At 50.9% G+C, this 19,688-nt stretch overlaps 1 protein-coding gene across 1 annotated transcript in view; it reads left to right on the top strand.

Moving 5' to 3' along the window:
- CNGB1 (cyclic nucleotide gated channel subunit beta 1) overlaps nucleotides 1–19,688 on the top strand; it is a gene marked incomplete at its 3' end in the record, with an annotated part of 84,325 nt that overhangs the window by 53,651 nt on the left and 10,986 nt on the right. The window contains exons 20-30 of the mRNA XM_032613203.1: nucleotides 928–1,085; nucleotides 2,543–2,698; nucleotides 3,849–4,057; nucleotides 5,085–5,135; nucleotides 5,393–5,479; nucleotides 7,612–7,676; nucleotides 8,557–8,679; nucleotides 14,390–14,531; nucleotides 15,311–15,470; nucleotides 17,289–17,386; nucleotides 17,483–17,566. Coding sequence (XP_032469094.1) covers nucleotides 928–1,085; nucleotides 2,543–2,698; nucleotides 3,849–4,057; nucleotides 5,085–5,135; nucleotides 5,393–5,479; nucleotides 7,612–7,676; nucleotides 8,557–8,679; nucleotides 14,390–14,531; nucleotides 15,311–15,470; nucleotides 17,289–17,386; nucleotides 17,483–17,566 — 1,333 coding nt within the window. The remainder of the gene's footprint in view (nucleotides 1–927; nucleotides 1,086–2,542; nucleotides 2,699–3,848; nucleotides 4,058–5,084; nucleotides 5,136–5,392; nucleotides 5,480–7,611; nucleotides 7,677–8,556; nucleotides 8,680–14,389; nucleotides 14,532–15,310; nucleotides 15,471–17,288; nucleotides 17,387–17,482; nucleotides 17,567–19,688) is intronic.

Genomic DNA, 19,688 nt, shown 5'->3' with positions numbered 1-19,688 from the left:
GTGAGCAGCTCGTGTCTCCTCTGCCCCCCAGCGCTATCTCTCATTATGACCCCCCACACTGATTTTCTCCAGCTAGCTCCCTCAACTGAGCACAAGAAGAGTAGCTGGCTTGAGTTTCAGTGCCTCAATGTATGAAAAAAACCAGTAGATCTGTAAACATTAGTGTTACCCTCAGCTCAGCAAGAAGATCACAGGCTACTCAGAGGGGAACATAGAACATAGGCTGGTTCACACGGCCGCCCGTCTCAACTCACCCAGGGCTCTTGACACACACTGAGCGGAAGACTTTCATTCATTCTCTCTGTCTGTGTCTGTCTCTCCCTTGCTGCAAGTTCATGCAGTTTAAATTCCTACAAATTAAAAGAATATGTAATGTATCTCCACTGTCTTTAATATTTATTTATTTATCTATCTATTTACTTATTTAGGCTGCGCTGTGCTGCTTCTAGGATCTTAGTTCCCTGACCAGGGATCGAACCTGGGCCCTCGGCAGTGAGAGCACAGAGTCCTAACCACCAGCCAGCCAGGGAATCCCCTGCATTGTTTTTTCCATCAGTTATTTCCTAAGCCTAAAAAAGTAGCCCCTGTCCCCTCTCTGATCTGTCCTGTATCTCATATGAACCCCACACTGAGACTAACAGCCCTGAACTGAGTTCCAGAGTTTCCCCCTAAATCACAAGTGGAATCCGAGTTTTTCTGGAATTGCCCATCTGAATCAGAGCATTCGTGGTACATTTTCTGAAAGCTGGGCACCCGGGTTTTTTCCTCCCAGGAGATATTAAGGTGGGTTTGATGTTTTGATGTCAGAAGAAGACTGGGCCAGGATTTACCCCCTAAGGCCAGGTGGGATATAGATTCAGCTCTTGCCCAGTGGTGCAGGGGTCCCTCCCCAGGCAGCCCGCTCAGCTCTGGGTGGTGTTCCCTCAGTGACCAGGACCGCGCAGCCTCCACAGACAGCCAGACCAGTGCCCTCATCAACAACCGGCTCCAGGAGCTGGTGAAGCTTTTCAAGGAGCGGACGGAGAAGGTGAAGGAGAAGCTCATCGACCCTGATGTCACCTCTGATGAAGAGAGCCCCAAGCCCTGTGAGTCCAGAGCTGGGGCTGGGCCACCTGACCAGGGGTGGGGTGGGGCCCCTTAAGGCCCCTGTCAATTCTTGGGGAGGGTGGCCCCAAGGAAACGGTTGGGGTGCTTGAGAGAAGCCCAGATCTCCATTCTCTGGAATTTGAGGTCCTTTATGTACAGGTTTAGCTACGTGTCCAGGGGAGGAAAGAATGTCAAAGTTCTGACCAGTGATCCAGTTGTACTTGGCTCTCCCTCCCACAGGGCAAGTTCCCTTGTTGACCCCCTGCCCCTTTCCCACTGGCGGGCAGGTGGTCCACCCTGGGATGTATCTCATGGTCTTGCACTTAGATGGTGTCCGTAACCCACTCTGGAACTACACAGTCTTATTTTTCAGAGGCCTCCATTGCAGTATTTTTATGAGGTTACCTGAAAGTTTCCTGCTTTCAAAGTGCCAGGAGGAAATAAGAACCATGCTGTCTCACCAGGGAGGTTTTCTAGGTCTTTTCAAAGGAGGGTTGTGCCTTAGAACTCATGGTGCCAACAGTGGACCTAGCAGAGCCTGACTTCACACTCCTGAAGCTGGAAACATAGCCATATTAAACCTGTAAGAACCAATTTCTAGGTCACCAACAACATCACCATAGATGCACAGGAAAACTGTGATCCCATCTGGTGTCTTGTTTTACAGATGAGACAGCTGAGATTTCTGCTCTGAAAAACCTAGAACAATGTTTTCCTGATTTCTGGCCCTGGGTGGTGGAAGTTCTGGGTACCAATGCCCCTAGCCCTCCAGAGAAACCAAGGGGTCCAAGCACAGACACACAAGCACACACTCAACTGAAACATCCAACTTGCCCAGAAACACCTCATTTTAGGCAGTTCCTGAGAAGCAGTCCCAGACTGGTAGCTGTAAGAGTTCAGAGCAGGTGCCCAGGTTGCTATTAAGGAGGATCTTTGTGGTTTGCTGCAGGAGAGCACCCAGAGCTTGTAGCAGGTTATGGGATGGTGCCAGGGTCCCCTCAGCTTCAGTTCCAGAGCCTGCAGTTGTGAGCCTTCTCTTTTTTTTGTTTTAATTAATTAATTAATTTATTTATTTTTGGCTGCGTTGGGTCTTTGTTGCTGCGTGCGGGCTTTCTCTAGTTGTGGCGAGCAGGGGCTACCCTCCGTTGCAGTGTGCGGGCTTCTCATTACGGTGACTTCTCTTGTTGCGGAGTACGGGCTCCAGGTGCATGGGTTTCAGTAGTTGTGGCACACGGGCTTCAGTAGTTGTGGTTCGCAGGCTTCAGTAGTTGTGGCACACAGGCTTAGTTGCTCCGCAGTGTGGGATCTTCCCGGACCGGGGCTTGAACCCGTGTCCCCTGCACTGGCAGGTGGATTCTTAACCACTGCGCCACAAGGGAAGTCCTGAGAGCCTTCTCTTTGCATCCTCTACCCGAGCCTCAGGGCTGGGTCAGAGGGTCACAGTGTCATCCCATAGCCCCAGCCAAGAAAGCCCCAGAGCCGGCCCTGGATGTGAAGCCAGCTGAAGCGGGGCAGGTGGAGGAGGAACACTATTGTGAAATGCTCTGCTGCAAGTTCAAACGCCGCCCCTGGAAGAAGTGCCAGTTTCCCCAGAGCATCGACCCGATGACCAGTGAGTCCTGGGAAGGCGGTGGGCGTTGCCACATGTCACATGAGAGGGCAGGAGAATGGGAGGGGGTGGGGGCAGTGCAAGGGCGGGCCCCAAACTAACGAAGTCCCTGAACTAGGAACATAAGGTCATACCCATCTTAACAGACAAGCAAACTAAGGTACAGAGAAGTTAACTGGCCTAAAGACACAACTAGTCAGTGGCAGACTCAGTGGCAGACTCCTGACTCTTGGCCAAGTCTTTTTTCTACTCTGCTCTTCCTGGCTCCTTCCCAGAGCTGCTGCTCTGAGCAGAAAAGGGGAAGAGTTCTTCCAACATCTAAAGTGAAGTCCCTCTCACTTGCCTTTTAGCCCGTTTTGTATTCTTCAGGAATAACGACGCTTCATATGTGCACAGCACTTCACAGTTTACAAAGGATCGCCCTGCCTTTTTTATCTGACTTCTCCTTATGACTTCTCTGAGGAAGACAGAACAGGTGCCAGAGAGGGACTTTCCTAAGGACACACAAGAAGTCATTTGGGGGGCAGGACTTCAACCCTGGTGTCCATTGGTCCTTTAAAATGCCCAGGTGGGGGGAATTCCCTGGTGGTCCAGTGGTTAGGACTCTGCGCTTCTACTACAGGGGGCATGGGTTTGATCGCCGGTCGGGGAACTAAGATCCCACAGGCTGCCCAGCGCGGTCAAAAAAATTAAAAACAAAAATAAATAGATAAATGATAAAATGCCCAGGTGACCTACAGTATCCATCCATCCATCCATGCACTTGTCCATCTGTATATCCATCTGTCCATCTTCTATGCATTATTTACTGTTGTGTATTTACAAAGGCAGGAAATACATTTTTGGAAAAATTTCAACAAGAATGAGAGCAGAAGTGTTTTCTGGTTAGCTGTCTATTAACTAGTAATGACCCCATATCCCATATCCCCTACTCAGAGTACTCAATTTGTTAGGGCCTAGCCGTGATTTATTTTTATATCAACGATAGTTTTACATGCCCCCCCCCCCGAAATTACAGAAGGGCCGCATATAGGGCTTGTAGGAAAGTGCAGACAGACAAGTGGGAAGAGGAAAGCCCCACCCTCATCCCGTGGCGAGGAGCCCTTCTCTGGCTGACGTTCTAGCATATTCCTGGCCCCTCCCACCCCTGCAGACCTGATGTACATCCTGTGGCTGTTCTTCGTGGTGCTGGCCTGGAACTGGAACTGTTGGCTGATTCCCGTGCGCTGGGCCTTCCCCTACCAGATGCCGGACAACATCCACCTCTGGCTGCTGGTGGATTACCTGTGTGACCTCATCTACCTCCTGGACATCACCGTGTTCCAGCTGCGTCTGCAGTTTGTCAGAGGCGGGGACATCATTGTGAGTCACAGACAGGTGTGGGGGGGTGGCTGGGAGCAGACCCTGCAGCCAGAGCATTCGTGGGGCTGACCCCTGACACTGGGAGGGACCAGAAGCTAAATGAACAAGGAAATCTCAGGACGTCCACCCATGCTTATTCAACAGCATCATTGCTTGTTTCACACATCTTTGATACGTTCAAATTACACACATCAAGTCTTGCTCATGGGTGAAATGGTTCCTGGACCACCTGATGCAATGAGAGATGAAGAAGTGGCCTAGAGATTGACCTTTAGAACAGGCAGACCTGGTTCAAATCTCGGCTCAACCAGGACAACTGTATCACCTCGTGGAGCCTCAGTTTCCTCATCTGTAAAATGGGGATAGTAATCGCTCCCACCTCATGCCATTGCTGTGAGGATCTATGGAGGTGATGTATGCAGAATGCTTAGCACAGGTGTCTGCTGACAATCAACATTTCCTGCAGCACTTCCCAGACAAGTTTGGGAGCCTGTGTTCTGGTGCGCTCATTAGGGAGAAAACCTAAGTCCTGATCGTGACTTGGCAGAGTTCCCATCTCCCTGTGCATGCCACTTTTCAAAATCCCATGCTGGCAGAGCCTGCTCCACTGTGTGCAGACAAGTTGAGTCTGAGCCTCTAAAACAATTTAGAGGAAAGAGAATTCCCTGAGCAACCTCTTTCCTGGTCTGATCAGAGCAGTGGCCAGCTCCTCAGTGAATAAGGTGCAAATGGTCCAGGTAAGAGAGAATAAGCTCAATGTCCCTGCCTTCCATCCAGGAAGTTGGAATTGAGCTGAGTGCCCTTGGACAACCTCCCCCCTCCCCCACCATGCCACCCCCGGGAGCTTGACCCTCCCTATCTGTAGACTGTGAGGCTTTCATCGAAGCTCTGCTGGTCCATTCCGCTACACATCTATGGGGCTGTTATAGGAAGGTGGAGGTTGTGCAGGGCTTTCCATCGCTGCTCCCATGGGGTCAGGGATTAAGCTCTCAGGCCATTTCACAGTCAGTGTTCCATTTTATTCCAGACAGACAAAAAGGAGATGCGCAACAATTACCTGAAATCTCAGCGCTTTAAGGTGTGTGCCAGGGATCTTGGGAGGTGGTGTCTCTGGGGTCCCTGGGTGCTTTGGGGCCAATGTGACGTGGTTCCTGCCAGGACCAGCATGGGCTGGAGCTCGTTGGTAGGATGCCTCCTGCCCTAATTTTAGCCCCTCCAGGGGCATTCTGACCTCACCTTTCCGTTGATGGTGGAGACCCCTGCCACTCACCCCAGCCCACAACCCTGGGAGTTATATACTCTTTTATGCACTGTGGTGTCCTGCTGGGATTTCAGATGGATATGCTCTGCCTCTTGCCCTTGGACTTTCTCTACTTGAAATTCGGTGTGAATCCCCTCCTGCGCTTGCCCCGCTGTTTGAAGGTAAGACCATCCAAGGCCTTCAGCTCCTCCGTGCTCTGCGCCTGCAGTGGCAGCTTAATGTCTGGCCTGAGCAGCACTGGGGAGCAGGAGGCATCTGGGAAGGGTGGCCCCGAGGGGAGATGGGAAATTCCTTACAATTGTTAGCGCTTCTTAGTTGTGCTGTGTGTTACATATCGTTCTGGAGGCTTTACAAGTGCCTACTCCTCAACAGCATGAGATGAGTGTTGTTAGTACCAGAATTTCACAAATGAGATGCCTGAGGCACAGAGAGGTTAAGTAACTTGCCCAAGGTCACACAGGTAGGAAGGAGTAGAGTCTGGATTTGAACCCAGGCAGCCTGTTTCCACTGTCTATGCTTTCAGTTACTATAGAGATTCAACAGAGAGACTTCTGCTTTATGATGGTCTTCATCTAAAAGATGGAGACGCAGAGGCTTGGAAAGCTTGGGTGACTTGCTCAAGGTCACAGGAGCCAGGAAGTGCCCAGGATGGATTTGAACATGCAGCCCGACACCTGTTTCATCATTAGTTGTTGTCATTACAGTGTCACTACAACCATTCCTCTTGTCACCGGGGCAGAGCCAATGTCTCAGAGAGGGTGACACAGTGTAGAGTAGAGACCTGGCAACATCCTGTAATGTGACCAGAGTGGACAGCTAGTCAGAGCACTCAGGATCCCCCAAATGGATTTTTCTGGCAGACCAAGTAAATTCATCTTTCTCCTTACATAATACCTGATGCTTCTTCCCCAAAATGGTAATGAGGGAATTTACAAAAGAGGAAAACGCAATAACCTTAATAACTTGGAGAAATAGGGCAGAGAAAAACTGGAAGAATGCAAGTACCTTGATGAAAAGAAAGCATATCTGGAATGGAGCATGAAAGCTGCTTCTGAGCTTCCTGGCTGCCCAGAGGAAGAGGGAAACTGGAAGTGGCACCAGTGTTATTTGACACATGCCAGCCTTCCAGGGGCGGCAGAGGTTGCTTTAGAGCCATACATCAGAGTGAGGAGGGTTAGATCCACAGCCCAAGTTTTACCCCAAATACAGAGGCTGGATCCATATCTTGGTCCACATGGTAGTAGTGAACGTAACTCAAGCACCTAACATCTAGCAGGACTCAGAGGATGCAACTCTTTGGGTCCAAGGTGAGGATCCAAGTCCGTGGTCCTTCTTCATCCAATGCAAACTCCGGGTGGAAATTAGAATGAACACCTGGATGATAGCTAGCGTGGCCCACAGGGAATCTTAATCAATGTTATTTTCAAAGGTCAAACAACATGTGTGCAGAGATCTAGAGGCAAGTGTAACATTGTGGAAAGAGCTTGCAGATTTTTTTTTTTTTTTGCGGTACGCGAGCCTCTCACCGCTGTGGCCTCTCCAGCTGCGGAGCACAGGCTCCGGACGCACAGGCCCAGCGGCCATGGCCCACGGGCCCAGCCGCTCCGCGGCATGTGGGATCCTTCTAGACCGGGGCACGAACCCATGTCCCCTGCATCGGCAGGCAGACTCTCAACCACTGCACCACCAGGGAAGCCCCGAGCTTGCAGTTTTGAGTGTGATCTGGCTTCGAACCCTGGCTCTGTCACTTAGCAGCTGTGTGTTTTGGGCAAGTTCCTGAACTCCCCTGAGTGCCGGTTTCCTCTCTGTCAAAGGAGAAGGATAATACATGTAAATAAGTGCTAAGGTAAAGTGTATAAAGTGCAGTCATACAAGGGCTCAGTAATGGGCAGTTATCTTACACTTTTATTATTATAAATAAGGCTTTTGAGGAGATCAGAGAGCGGCTGTTTCTTTATATAATTGTTGTCTTTATAAGTAAACCTTGAGAACAGGGTCCTTAACCTGGGATGCATGTACCTTAAAAGTTTCATGATAGGATTTGGAAGGTCTAGGAGTCCCCTGAAGTTATACACAAACTGTGACAACATGATTATATGTAATTTCCAAGGAAGAGGGTCCAGGGTTTCCATCAGATTCAGAAATGGAGTTTCTGGCCCCCCATTCCTCAAAGGGCTAAGGACCTCTGATTTTGAATGTTCACTCTCCAACCCGCTCCCACCGGGGGTCTGTGGGGAATGGTCTGGGAGGTGAGGGCAGCGGGCCGCCCCTGATGCCTTGCTGTTTCTCCCAGTACATGGCCTTCTTCGAGTTTAACAACCGCCTGGAATCCATCCTCAGCAAAGCCTACATTTACAGGTGAGACCCCTACACACACACACACACAGACACACACAGAAGTGCACACGTGCACACACATGCACGTACACACATGCCCCAGGACATTTGCAGCAAGAACGGAGCAAGGAATTCTCTACCCCCATCACTTCCCCTTTCGGCTCCCCTGGCCCCCAGGCCCCCTCGCCACTGCCACTCACCGGAAGCCGGGCCTCTTCCTGGCCCTTCTGCGAAGGGATGTTTGTTTTTTAGAGAACCAGGAATGTCCCATTTCCCCCAATTGTGAGGAGGTCTCACGTAGGTTGACACGCACGGCTCCCCTGCATTTCCAGGGAACTGGGTCTCAATTTAGTCTCAGCTCAGGAAACTGACCCCCCTAACCACTCAAACACGGGGGTAGTGGCTGTATGGCCACAGTGGGCCATCTTGCAGATGTCCAAGCTTGGGACCCAGGACCAGCCAGGCCACGCTCGGGGACAGGGCTCCTCTCCCCATCTCTCATGGAGCAGCGCTCCTCTGTATGCATCTGTCCCTTCTTTGCTCCCCCGTCCCGATGCATCCCCCACTCAGCTCTTCCAGTTCCCTGGAATTGTCTGCACATGTAGCTCTGTGCCTATTCCAGCCCCCAGTCTTGACAACTTTCTGTTCAAGTATCACCAGTCCTAACCAGCACAGTCTCAACAGAGCAGCCAGTTGGCCCAGTCCAGCCACTGGTTCCCATCGGTCAGGTGTCCATCACACCAGATAGCTGGGCAGGGCTGTGCAGCTCCGACAGGGAGGGCTCTGAGGTGGGCTTTGGGAAGGGTGAAGACTAGCTTGTTCCCTGCAGTTCTGACCCCTGGGGTGATATGTCATTGCCACCCTTTCTGCTACTGTGTTCATGCCTTTCCTTCTTTTGCAGGGTTATCAGGACCACAGCCTACCTGCTCTACAGTCTACATGTGAACTCATGTCTGTATTACTGGGCTTCAGCCTATGAGGGCCTTGGCTCCACTCACTGGGTTTATGATGGCGTGGGAAACAGGTGAGCCGTGGTCTTCCTCCTGTGTCTTAATAATTCACGGTACCAAGACTTCCAGAAAGGAGTCCCACTGCCGCCATTTTGCCGAGGTCACCTCGCTCCCAAAGAATCATTGTCATGATAAGGTTCAAGGGCCAAGTCTCCACATCCTCACTAATCTAACATTTTCTGAGCACCTGCCACGTGCCAGGCAAAAGGGGGCAGACATGAACAAGACCTGCTAGAAAGATCCTTTCGCATCCCAAAGTCTACTGAGTTGGCCAGTTCACAGCACGTGCGTGTCCACTCCTCCACCCTGTGGGCACGGCTGTGCGGGAACAAGGCCAGGGAATACTGCTTGACATGCTTCCTGGGCATCGCTAGCCGTGGAGGAGCTAGCAAACAAGGAGAAATCTACTTGCCAGTCCAGAGAGCTGCCACACATAGAGGTCCATGCTCAAATGTTAATGATGGTGACAATGGTAGTAATACTCATAATAGCAAGCATTGGAGAAGGCTTAGACAGACCGGCCCTGTTCTAAGCACTTCACGTAGTATCTCACTTAATCCTCCCAACAATCACACTAGACAGGAACCATCAGCATCCCCATTTTACAGATGAGGTAACAGACGTGAAGCGACTTCCCAGATCACACAGAGAGCGAGGGTTTGAATCCAGACAGCACGGCTACAGAGTCTTACGTGTGGTACCATCTGCCCAGTGCCCTGGGTGGAGGGGAGGGAGACGTGGGATGGTCAATTCTGAAAAGTTAAGTTTGAGCTTGGCCTGGGTAGGTGGAGGGAAGGGGCAGAGAATCCTGGGGGGAGGGAACAGCAGGAAGAAAGGTGTGGAGTTGCGAAATAGTGGAGTCAGGAAGCCAGCGGTCCTCTGTCGCTGGAGCGGGCAGGGTGTGTGGAAGGATCCACAGAGGGAGGCGGGGCCGGGTTACCAAGCAGCCTCCCACCTGAGCCATACCGAAGCCACTGGCTGCACTTGAAGTGCAAGGGCCACTGAGATACACTGCAGCTGTAGAGAACATACAGGTTTTGGATTAGTGTCTTATTCCTAATTTTTAAAATATTGGTTACATGTGGATATGATATTTTGATATTTTGGGTTAACTGAAATACATTATTGAAATTAATTTCACCTCTTTTTACTTTTCAAAAATGTGGTTGCTCAAAATTTTAAATTACATATGTGGATCACATCATATTTTTATTGGATAGAGCTGCCCTAGGCAAAACCAGCAGAAGTCTCTTTTTTACTGTTCACATACATATATATATATTCTGATTATAAAAGAAAGATCGGGAACATACTCTCTTTCTTTGAGTCTAAGATGCAGTTAATTATGATACATTATTGAGTCAATATAGCTTTTTGGGAAAAAAGGAAATATTACATTAAACGTATACATGGATTATAAGATAATCCTTATTTTAGAAATGTGAAAGTGTGAAAAGAATTGTCACCAACAAGGAAATAGAATGACATAATATTGTGCATATTTTCCATCAGTAAATTTTTAAAAACCATGATACCAATGCCCCACCACACAGAGATACCACCATTTATTTAGCCATTTCCTTGTCATTGGCTACTTAAGTTGTCTCCAGTTTTTTCATGATGACACGTGGTGATGCTGCAGGGCGTGTCTGTGTTTAGGAATCTTTGTCTTCTGGTCTGACAGTTTCCTCATAATACATTCCTACAGAGGGATGGCAGGGCCAAGGGTATGAACATTTTATGAAGTGTTTAAAAAAATTATTTTTTTTATTAAGAGACTTTTTTTAGAGCAGTTTTAGGTTTACAGAAAAGTGGATTGGAAAGTACAGAGAGTTCCCGTACACCACCTCATTTCTGAGGCTTGGTTGGTTATTGAAAGCTGCCCATTTACACTCTCACCACTTGCCTTTCAAAGCCTTTTAAGCAGGAGAATGACAGGACCCAGGGGAATCTCAGAAAGATGGTTTTCCCAATGATGGCTGATGGGAGGATGGATGGGGAGGACAGGCAGGAAGCAGACAGATGAACTGGTTAGGGGTTAGGGCCCTGTCCGTGAGGGCAAAAAAAAAAAAAAAGAAAAGGTCAAGAGAGGGTTTGTGTGATGACAAGGATGGAGGGCAGTGTGGGATGGAGACAGAAGCACTTAGGGTCAAGGTCAGGGATGGGCCTGGAGATTCAGAGCACAGACTTTAGAAACAGGAATCCGGAGCTCACTCCTGGTGCTGCCACCTGCTAGCAGTGGGCGGGTCACTTCGTTTCTCTGAGCCTCAGTTTCCTGATCTGCCCAATGGGTCTGACAATAGGAGCCCACACCTTGAAGAGGTAACTGTGAGGACTGGGTGCATCTGAGTCACCGATCCCATGCCAGGCCACAACCGGCACTCGGTCAGCTGTGGTGACAAAGAGGCGGAGGAAGAGTTCAGGCCCAGGGGGTCAGTGAGTCCCCTCAGGCAGGCCCTGCCTCACCCTGGGCTGTGCCCACTAGTGACACAAAATGCTCTCAGTCCGGCTGTCAGCACTTTCACCTCCTCCACGTGCTTGTTTCCAGTTGGCGCTAGAACAGGCCACTTGTGTCCAAGGTGGCTTCTCTCTAGAGTGGTTGTTGGTCCAGAAAGTCCCTTCTCAGTACAGATGCCCCAACCTTGGCCCCAATGGCCACAGCTGTCACCCTCTGCGACGGGCCTGTGGCCTGAGGGGAGCTCACCTAGAGAGTCACAGGGTCCAGGGCAACCAGGCAGGTGGGGGGAATCCTGCCATCTGCTGTGGGGTGGAGTGTGTCAGGGATGGGGTCAGGGCCCAGCACGCCTACATCACCACTGGCCCCGCTCCCTCTTCCCTGTGGCTGAACTCACCCACAGCCCTGCTCCTGAGCCCATGACTAGACCATTCATTCACTCATTTATTCACTCATTCATCCCCTCACAAGGGGGCAGAGGGAGGACTCGAAGACATTCTATGCAAAGGGAAGAACAGAAGCTATTCATTAAATCTTGCTCTGTGGCCTTGGGTAAGGCCCTTACCCTTTCTGAGACTCAATTTTCTCATCTATAAAATGGGGTAGGATTACACTCAGATTTCTCGTGAAGAATAAATGAAGTATGTAACATGTCCAGCCTGTGCCTGGACAGGAGTCAATGACCTCACTTCCTAGCTATGGCCATTCTTATGGGGAAGCCGGCACACCAGGAAAGGGTTCCTAACCAGGGGTCCAGAGATTTAAGGGGGTCACAACCACACCTTGAAATTGGAACTAAATTTTGGGAACATGCTGGCTTTTCTAAGGAGAAGCTTCCTAATAACTTTTGTTAGCTTTTCAAAGGGGTTTGTGCCCCAACAGGCTAAAAACCCACATCCTGGACCTGGACCTGGCCCGCATCACAGGTAGGCCTGGGAGGAATGGCAGGCAGGGCAGGGGAGGACAGGGCCAACCATCCGGGACTTCCCTCTGCATGGCCCTGGGGAGTTCTCACTGCTCCGTAGTGGAGGGGCACACTTTTCTGGCAGCATTACCCTTTTCGAAATGGAATCCTGTTGGGAACCCCAGGATATGCAAAAGCACAAGTAGTGAAGGAGAATTCCTGTAGAAATCCAACATGATCCGTAATAATAACTTTCAAAATAGTGACCATTCCTTGAGCACCTGCTATAGGCCAGGGAGCTTAAGGACCTAAGTTCCTATATATTAATATTTGGTTTCTTCATCCTGCTCTGCTTTGGCCTGGTCTGGGGCAGCATGCAGGGGTCCCCACAGACCCAGTGGCATGGAAGACTTGGGAGGCCCCTAAGATGTGCCATCCATGCCAGTGGCTGACTTCTGCAGCCAGTAAGGGTTTAGGGGAAAGCAGGAGCTGTGTGGATATCACTCATCTTCTATTGGTGGCCCAGTGGCACCCAGAGCCCAGGCAGTACCCAGGCGGCGCCCAGCTCAGTCCTCCTAAAGGCTGCTCAGCACGCCCTCTGGTGGCCAGGACTGGTATGATGGGGATTGACAGGGCAGGCCTGTCTCATGATTCTGAGATTTTTCTTGCACTAGGTGGTAATGAGGGGTCAGGAGGCCCAGAGCCCTGCCCCAGGCCTCGCAGCTATTCAGAGGTAGAGCCCCCGCACTGCCCCAACTCCCCAGCAACCTCTGCTTCCCCACCCACCAGTGCTCATTGCACGTTGACTTGCCTGTCCCCACTAGACAGTGAACTTCTTGAGGACATAGGTGAGTCTGTTGTTCCCCACTGCTGGCACCAGTGACAGTGAAGGCTCTGATAGCTGACATTTACTGAGAGCCCACCGTGTGCCAGGCGCTCTTTTGCACCTCATGTCACCCTCATGATCGCCCTGTGAAGAATGCTGTATTGCCATGTCCCTTTCAGGGGAAGGATGCTGAGGCTTGGCTAGATGAGTAACTTGTCCAGGTTATACAGCTAGAAAGTGGCAGAGCTGGGTTTGAGCCCAGGCGGTCCAGCTCCAGAGCCCATGCTCTAAGCGTGGTGCTGCAAAAACAGCTGGTGAACAGAGCCCAGGGGAGGACAAATGTGGGGTCATTCTTGGACCAGATGATTGGCCAGCTGGTTGATGTTCTCCATTTCCCAGTAGAGCAGGGACCCTGGAAACATGGGTGTGTCAGGACACTGGAGCCAGGGCAGGCTCTGGGCAATTCCTGTGCCCTGGTGGGAGGACAGGAAGCACAGGAAAGCCTTCTGAGACTGCCCTGGCTTTAGGCCCTGCTGACCTCAACCTTGCTGGCGGGAGGGCACGGTCTGAAGGTATGAACATAAGCACCTTGGTAACTAAATCCCTTCAAATAGCTATAAAGATTTTAGTTCTGTATTGCTTAAGATATTGTAAAAGCTTAGGTTTATTTTTGTAGGACTTAGTGGCTAAAAATTGGAACGTAACAATGGGGCTGCCCTGTTGGAGTAACGTACACTTGTAATTATAAATAAACATGCAAAACTTTAAAAAAAAAAGGGAGGGACTCTCACTGCTTTGTGATAATTAGACAAGCGCAGGCATTTCCTATGCCTTTTACCACACAGTAGGGCCCCATCACCCATACCTCCCTTTCCGATGATTCATGAGCTGTGTCAAAGGCTTACTGATGGTGGGTGCTAGCTCAGAGAAGCAGATGACATCTGGTTTCCAGTCTGAGCTCTGGAACTTGCCAGTTGGTGACCATGGGTGTTCCCTTTCCCTCTGCGGCCCTCAATTTCACTATCTGGTTAGTGGACAGGCAAGGGGGAGGGTCAGAAAAGGTGATCCTCCGGATATCTTCCACTTTTGAGCTTGTTCTTAAACCTCATGGTGGGATAGCAAAGGAAAGACTGCGGACATTGAAAACATATTGAGGGAAACTGAGGGATCCCAGGCATCAGGAGCCGGAAAACCCTGGTTTATCCTCCTGCCAAGTCTTCTAAGTAATCTCCGGAAGCCTCAGTTTCCACATCTGTAAATGGGGATGACAACATGTCTCTGCAGGGTCGGGGCAGAGCCACAACAAAACCACACAGTACCTGTGAACGTACTCTACAAGCGACAGAGGGCTCTGAAGTTGGGAGAGGGTTTTTGTTTTTTCCTTTTTTTTTTTTTTTTTGGTTTTGTTTGTTTGTTTGCACTTATGAGCCGTAAAGCTTTTTCTCTTTTGTACAGTGTACACGTATCCACGCCAGGCTGCCCAGGATCCACAGGGCGGGGCCTGTGATGACTGAGGTCCCCTTCCTCTTCTCTCCCTAGTTACATTCGCTGTTACTACTGGGCTGTGAAGACCCTCATCACCATCGGCGGCCTGCCCGACCCCAGGACGCTCTTTGAAATTGTCTTCCAGGGTCTGAACTATTTCACAGGTGTCTTCGCTTTCTCCGTGATGATTGGACAGGTAGCTGGGTCACTAGTCTGTTCCAAACCACCTGCCTGCAGGGCCCTTTGCCCTCTTGCTGCTGCCAGAAGCATCACCATCTGTGCCCGTTCCTTTCAGACTAGGCCCAGGAACAGCACTGGGCCGAGAGTTAGGAGCCTGGAGCTCTGGGACCCGCTGAGTGAAGGGGTGGTGATGGAGGTGTAGGTCCCATTTCCTCTCTGAGGTTGCTTCCCATTTGAAATGTCAGTCCTTTGGGACAGCTGGAGAGTTGGGCTGAATGGCTTTCTGCAGGGGCTGAGGATTTGGGCTGTTCCCTTGGAGAGAAGCCCCTGGTGGATTCTAATGTACTGGGGGTGCGGCTCATACTGTAGTCAGTGCCTGAGGCAACCACCAGGGGTCCTCAGAGTTACCTTTGAGGGGCTCTGCTCCAAGGAGCAGCGCTCCTGGTTCATATTTCCGCGGGGCGGGGCGGGAGGGTGGCGTGTGGTGTCAAAGTGACCTCTGGCACCAAGGGGCCACGTTGTACCAGAATCAGCCCAGCCCAGGGAGGCCTTCCCTCCTTGTGTGGCCCCAGAGACCTGAGGCCACGGGAGGGGGCCAGCAGCCTCGCTCCTCCACGTGCAGCATCGTCGGAAAACCTGTGTGTGGACATGCGATTCCCTCTCTCCTGATCTCCCCCCAGCCCCACAGGCACGTACCCCTGGCCTGTGTTAAGTAAATGTGCCCACAACACACGTCCCCAGGGCCCGGGCCCGCTCTGACCCAGCGGCTCCCCTGACCACCCTCCTTACCCCCAGATGAGAGACGTGGTGGGGGCCGCTACTGCGGGAAAGACCTACTACCGCAGCTGTATGGACAGCACAGTGAAGTACATGAACTTCTACAAGATCCCCAGGTCCGTGCAGAACCGGGTCAAGACCTGGTATGAGTACACCTGGCACTCCCAAGGCATGCTGGGTAAGACCATGCCCCCTCCCCCCCTCCCCTCCCTGCCCCAACCCAGCTGTCACCAGCTCCCCCAGCCCGACCCGGTGCCCTGCCTTCCTGGGCCCTGGCCTCATCCCGTGTCCTTGAGGCCCCGAGCATGGGGGCCTCTCTTGGCCCCAACATTTAAGTGAGAGCGGCCTGGGGAGGCATTGGGCAGTGCCCAAGTTAAGCCATCAGGAGACCCCTGAAGACATGAAGGGCTTGTCTTCCGAATGCCGCCCCCCACCTTGAAATGCATGTACATTCGAAAATAGAAGTACAGTTGGAACCAGGAGGGAAGACTCTGTCTCTGTTTCTCTCTTCTCTCTTCCTCTTCATATACATCCATACATATAATACATATTCTGTAAATTTAAAAAAATTCTTTTTCAGATTATTTTCCATTAGAGTTTATTACAATATATTTAAAAAAATTTTTTGATGTTATACTTTGCTTCTGAAATTGGCTAAAACAATGCATTTTCATTCACTGCTCTTTCTGCTTTCTTGGCAATGATGAGGTGTGCTCCGTTATTCTTGCAAAGTGGGAGAATCTTACCTGTAAACTGTTTCCAAATATAGTGAGGTTTTCACAGATTCTAAATGGAATTCTTAGTGAAATTTGAATAGGTTAATTACATGTTAATTGACTTTATGTTTTTCCTGTTTCCTTTTTATTTTGGGGAGCTAGTAATTTTGTTTTTAGAGCCTAGACATTGTTTTGGAGGGCTCTGAAAAGCTTATGGACCACTGGCACTGTGCCTAGAGTCTCCCAAGCTCCTCAAAAAAATGAAAGGGCCCCCCACTGCTTCTGTGGGGTTCACTCTGGTCTCAAAGAAGCCACACTTGAGGCCCACAGACTCCTGAGTTGGGGGGTGTTGGCAAGTCTGTGGACAAAGCACATGACTACAGTTTCCAAGGCATGTTCATTTCCACTGCCTCATTCTGTTCTAGTGACAGCCTTGTGACTTTTCACAGGGGCACACGTTGAGGACCACAGAGGGCTCTGACCTGCCCAGGGTTGCACAGACCCAGCACTTGAGCCCTAAGCTAATTGTGGTGCAGTGGACAGAGCACGGGGCAGGGGCCCCGTGGTACATTTCTGTCTCCAGTTACCGACCTTCATTCTGTGCCAGGCTCTCAGCTGTGCACCATAGACCCCATGGTGGGCAGACATACTGCTCTCCCAGCATAGGTTCTGAAGTCACAGGGCCTGGGTGGGGTCCTGATTCCATTCCCCTGGGCTGCATGGACATGGGCAAGTCACTGCCCTCCGGAGTCTCCCTGTCCTTGTCTGTAAAGTGGATTATAGTGGGCACCTCTTGAGCTGCTGGGAGGATTTAATGAAATCATCTTGGTAAAGCACTCTGTGAAACTGCCTGGCACATAGTAAGTGCTCCAAATACTTCATTTCTTGCTAATGTTGTTCTTATAATGTGAGTGGAGAAGACAGATCATTGGCAAACAATTGCAGTAAAGGGTGTGATATGTGCTATGGCACAGGGACTGATAACATAATAGCTAGGTGGGAGGATGTCAAGGGAAGGCTTCCTGGAGGAGGTGACATGAGTGCTGGGTTCTGTAGAATGAGTAGGGTTAGCCAGGAAGGTGAAGGGGGTTGTTCCCAGCAGAGGGAACAGCATTGGCAAACGCCTGGAGGCAGAGAGGATACCCTCCCAATCTAGAGTGGTTCCGGGTGGTAGAGGAATGGTGTGCCTGGGGTCCCCACCAGTGTGGTGTGGACGGGCCCTGTGTGTGTGGAGGAGGGGCCCGGCTGTGCCTCTGAACCTTGCAGGGTCTCATTTGCAGACGAGTCAGAGCTGATGGTGCAGCTTCCAGATAAGATGCGGCTGGACCTCGCCATCGATGTGAACTATGACATCGTCAGCAAAGTGGCACTCTTCCAGGTATGGCCCACCCAGTGTCCCCACCCTCAAGACTCTGGAATGTCCAGAGCCCACACCTTCCTCTCAACGGCTCCTTTCCCGTCCTCTCGGGGCCAGGGCTGTGACCGGCAGATGATCTTCGACATGCTGAAGAGACTTCGTTCTGTTGTCTACCTGCCCAACGACTACGTGTGCAAGAAGGTGAGTGGCCCAGGGCAGCCTCAAGGCGGTCTGGGATTCACAGCCACTGCCTGTCGCAGCTGGGCTGGAGTGGGGGCCTATGAAGGCACAGCGGGGCGAGCGGAATTGCCAGGAGGGGAGGAGGGTGGTGAGCTGACCCCAGGGCTCCTGGCTTGTTTGGCACGAGGAGGCTCTGTCCAGCTCTAGGCACTGAACTCAGATGTGCCTCAGGCCTTGCTCCCTCTTCCTGGGGCCATGGGGGCCAGGACAAGGAGCCCCACTTTATAGAAGAGGAAAGTGAGGAGCATAGAGAGGGGCAGGGTCTTGACTGTGTAGATGGACCTGCTTCCAGGGTCTTGGTCTTCCTGTCAGGAAAATGGGGCTGGAGGAGGGGTAGGATAGGTCAGAGTTTGCAAACTAATGGTTCTTGCATAGGAGCCAGCCCACAGATGTTTCATGGGGTTTTTTTTTTTCCTTCTTTTTTTTGGACTAATCTAAAAATAAAAATTTGAATTAGTCTCCAACCTTTAAAAGTTGGAAGGTTTCGGGAATTCCCTGGAGGTCCAGTGGTTAGGACTTGGTGCTTTTACTGCCGTGACCTGGGTTCAGTCCTTGGTTAGGGAACTAGGATCCTGCAAAGTGCGCAACATTGCCAAAAAAAGCTGGAAGGTTTCACATAAAAACCCAGACTTCCGGTGAAAACAGAAAATCGGCTAGCATTGAGCCCCACTTTCCCAAATAGCCAGAATCATGTGGATTGGAGAAGGGGCTGGCCTTGAAGGGGACGTCGTCCTCTCCTGATGCTGCAGGTCCCACCACTCTCCACTGCCCCACAGGCTCCCTCCTCTCCTTGACATCATCCACCTGATCCTGGGACTCATTTGGGTTTGAATGCCAAGGCTAGACAGTGTCTAAGGCCCCTTCTGCTCCCATTTTTTGGGATTCGAGGTGAGACGGAGCTCACTTGGTGAGTGAGTGGTCAGGGTGGAGGAGCTTAGTGTGTATACAGGGGTGAAAATATTGCCCAAGAACCCCCTGTGAAACTCAGGAACCCCCAGCCCCAGAAGGGCCCCATCTCCAAGCTGTATGCTGCATAACAGTGAAGTTTCTGGAAGCAAAGAGCTGGGGGAATGGGGACAAGGGTATGGCTGAGAATTTAAAGCTGCAGCCTTAGCGGCCAAGAGAAGTTTGGGAACAACAGAATGATTTGTCTGACATTGGAGCCACTTCCTAGCTGTGCAGCCTTGGGGAAGTGGCTTGCCCTCTCTGAGCCTGACTCTTTTCAAGGGTAAGTAGGGATATTGATAGTATCTCCCTCATGGGGTGACTGTGAGAATTGAAGAAGATATACATAGAGAGTTTGGCACCATGGCTGGCACAGAGTCGGTGCCATTGCTGCTGCTAATATCCTTGTGGGTGATGTAGACTTTACCTCTGATGAGGAAAAATGAATCTGATTGTTGGGAAGTTTGCCGTGGAAGCCGAAGTGAACACTTGGTGAACGTGTGTAAATGGCGCCCTCTGCTGACAGGCTTGGCGCTGTGACAATCTCGCTGAGACAACCCGAGGCCACCCCAGGACCACCCCTGGGCGGGTCAGTGAGATGAGGGTGAGCTCTGCAGCCCCTCACACTTCAGCCCCATGTCAAATTGGACACTGAAACAGGGGAAGGAGACTTTCTTCCTTTTTGTTAAGAAGGCCATGCATGTGTGAGATGCCCAGGGAATATTTGTCAAATGAATCAAAAGCATAAGCCACTTACCAGTCTTTGGTCACTCTCCCTTTACACACACCAGGTGTGGCCAGGGCACCGGTCTGTGAAGGCATGAGGATTGGAAGGTGCTGGCAGACTGGGTATTTCTGATTCTAGTCCGAAGCAAAGCTATTCATTCATTCGTTCATTGGTTTTAATTTGTGATTAAGACCATTGTATCAGCCTGCTAGGGCTGCCACAACAAAGTACCACAAACGGAATGGCTTAAATGACAGAACTGTATTGTCTCACAATTCTGGAGGCTAGAAGTCGGAGATCCAAGTGTCGGTGGGGTAGGTTCCTTCTGAGGACGGTGAGCAAAGGACCCAGGCTTCTCTCCTGGCTTGTAGATGACTGCCTTCTCCCTGTGCCTCTTCACACTGTCTTCCC

The sequence above is a fragment of the Phocoena sinus genome, chromosome 19 (assembly GCF_008692025.1).
Source record: "Phocoena sinus isolate mPhoSin1 chromosome 19, mPhoSin1.pri, whole genome shotgun sequence".
In the NCBI taxonomy this organism is placed as follows: domain Eukaryota; kingdom Metazoa; phylum Chordata; class Mammalia; order Artiodactyla; family Phocoenidae; genus Phocoena; species Phocoena sinus.
Note: the sequence above shows the minus strand (reverse complement) of the source record. Positions and strands in the feature narration are given on the sequence as shown.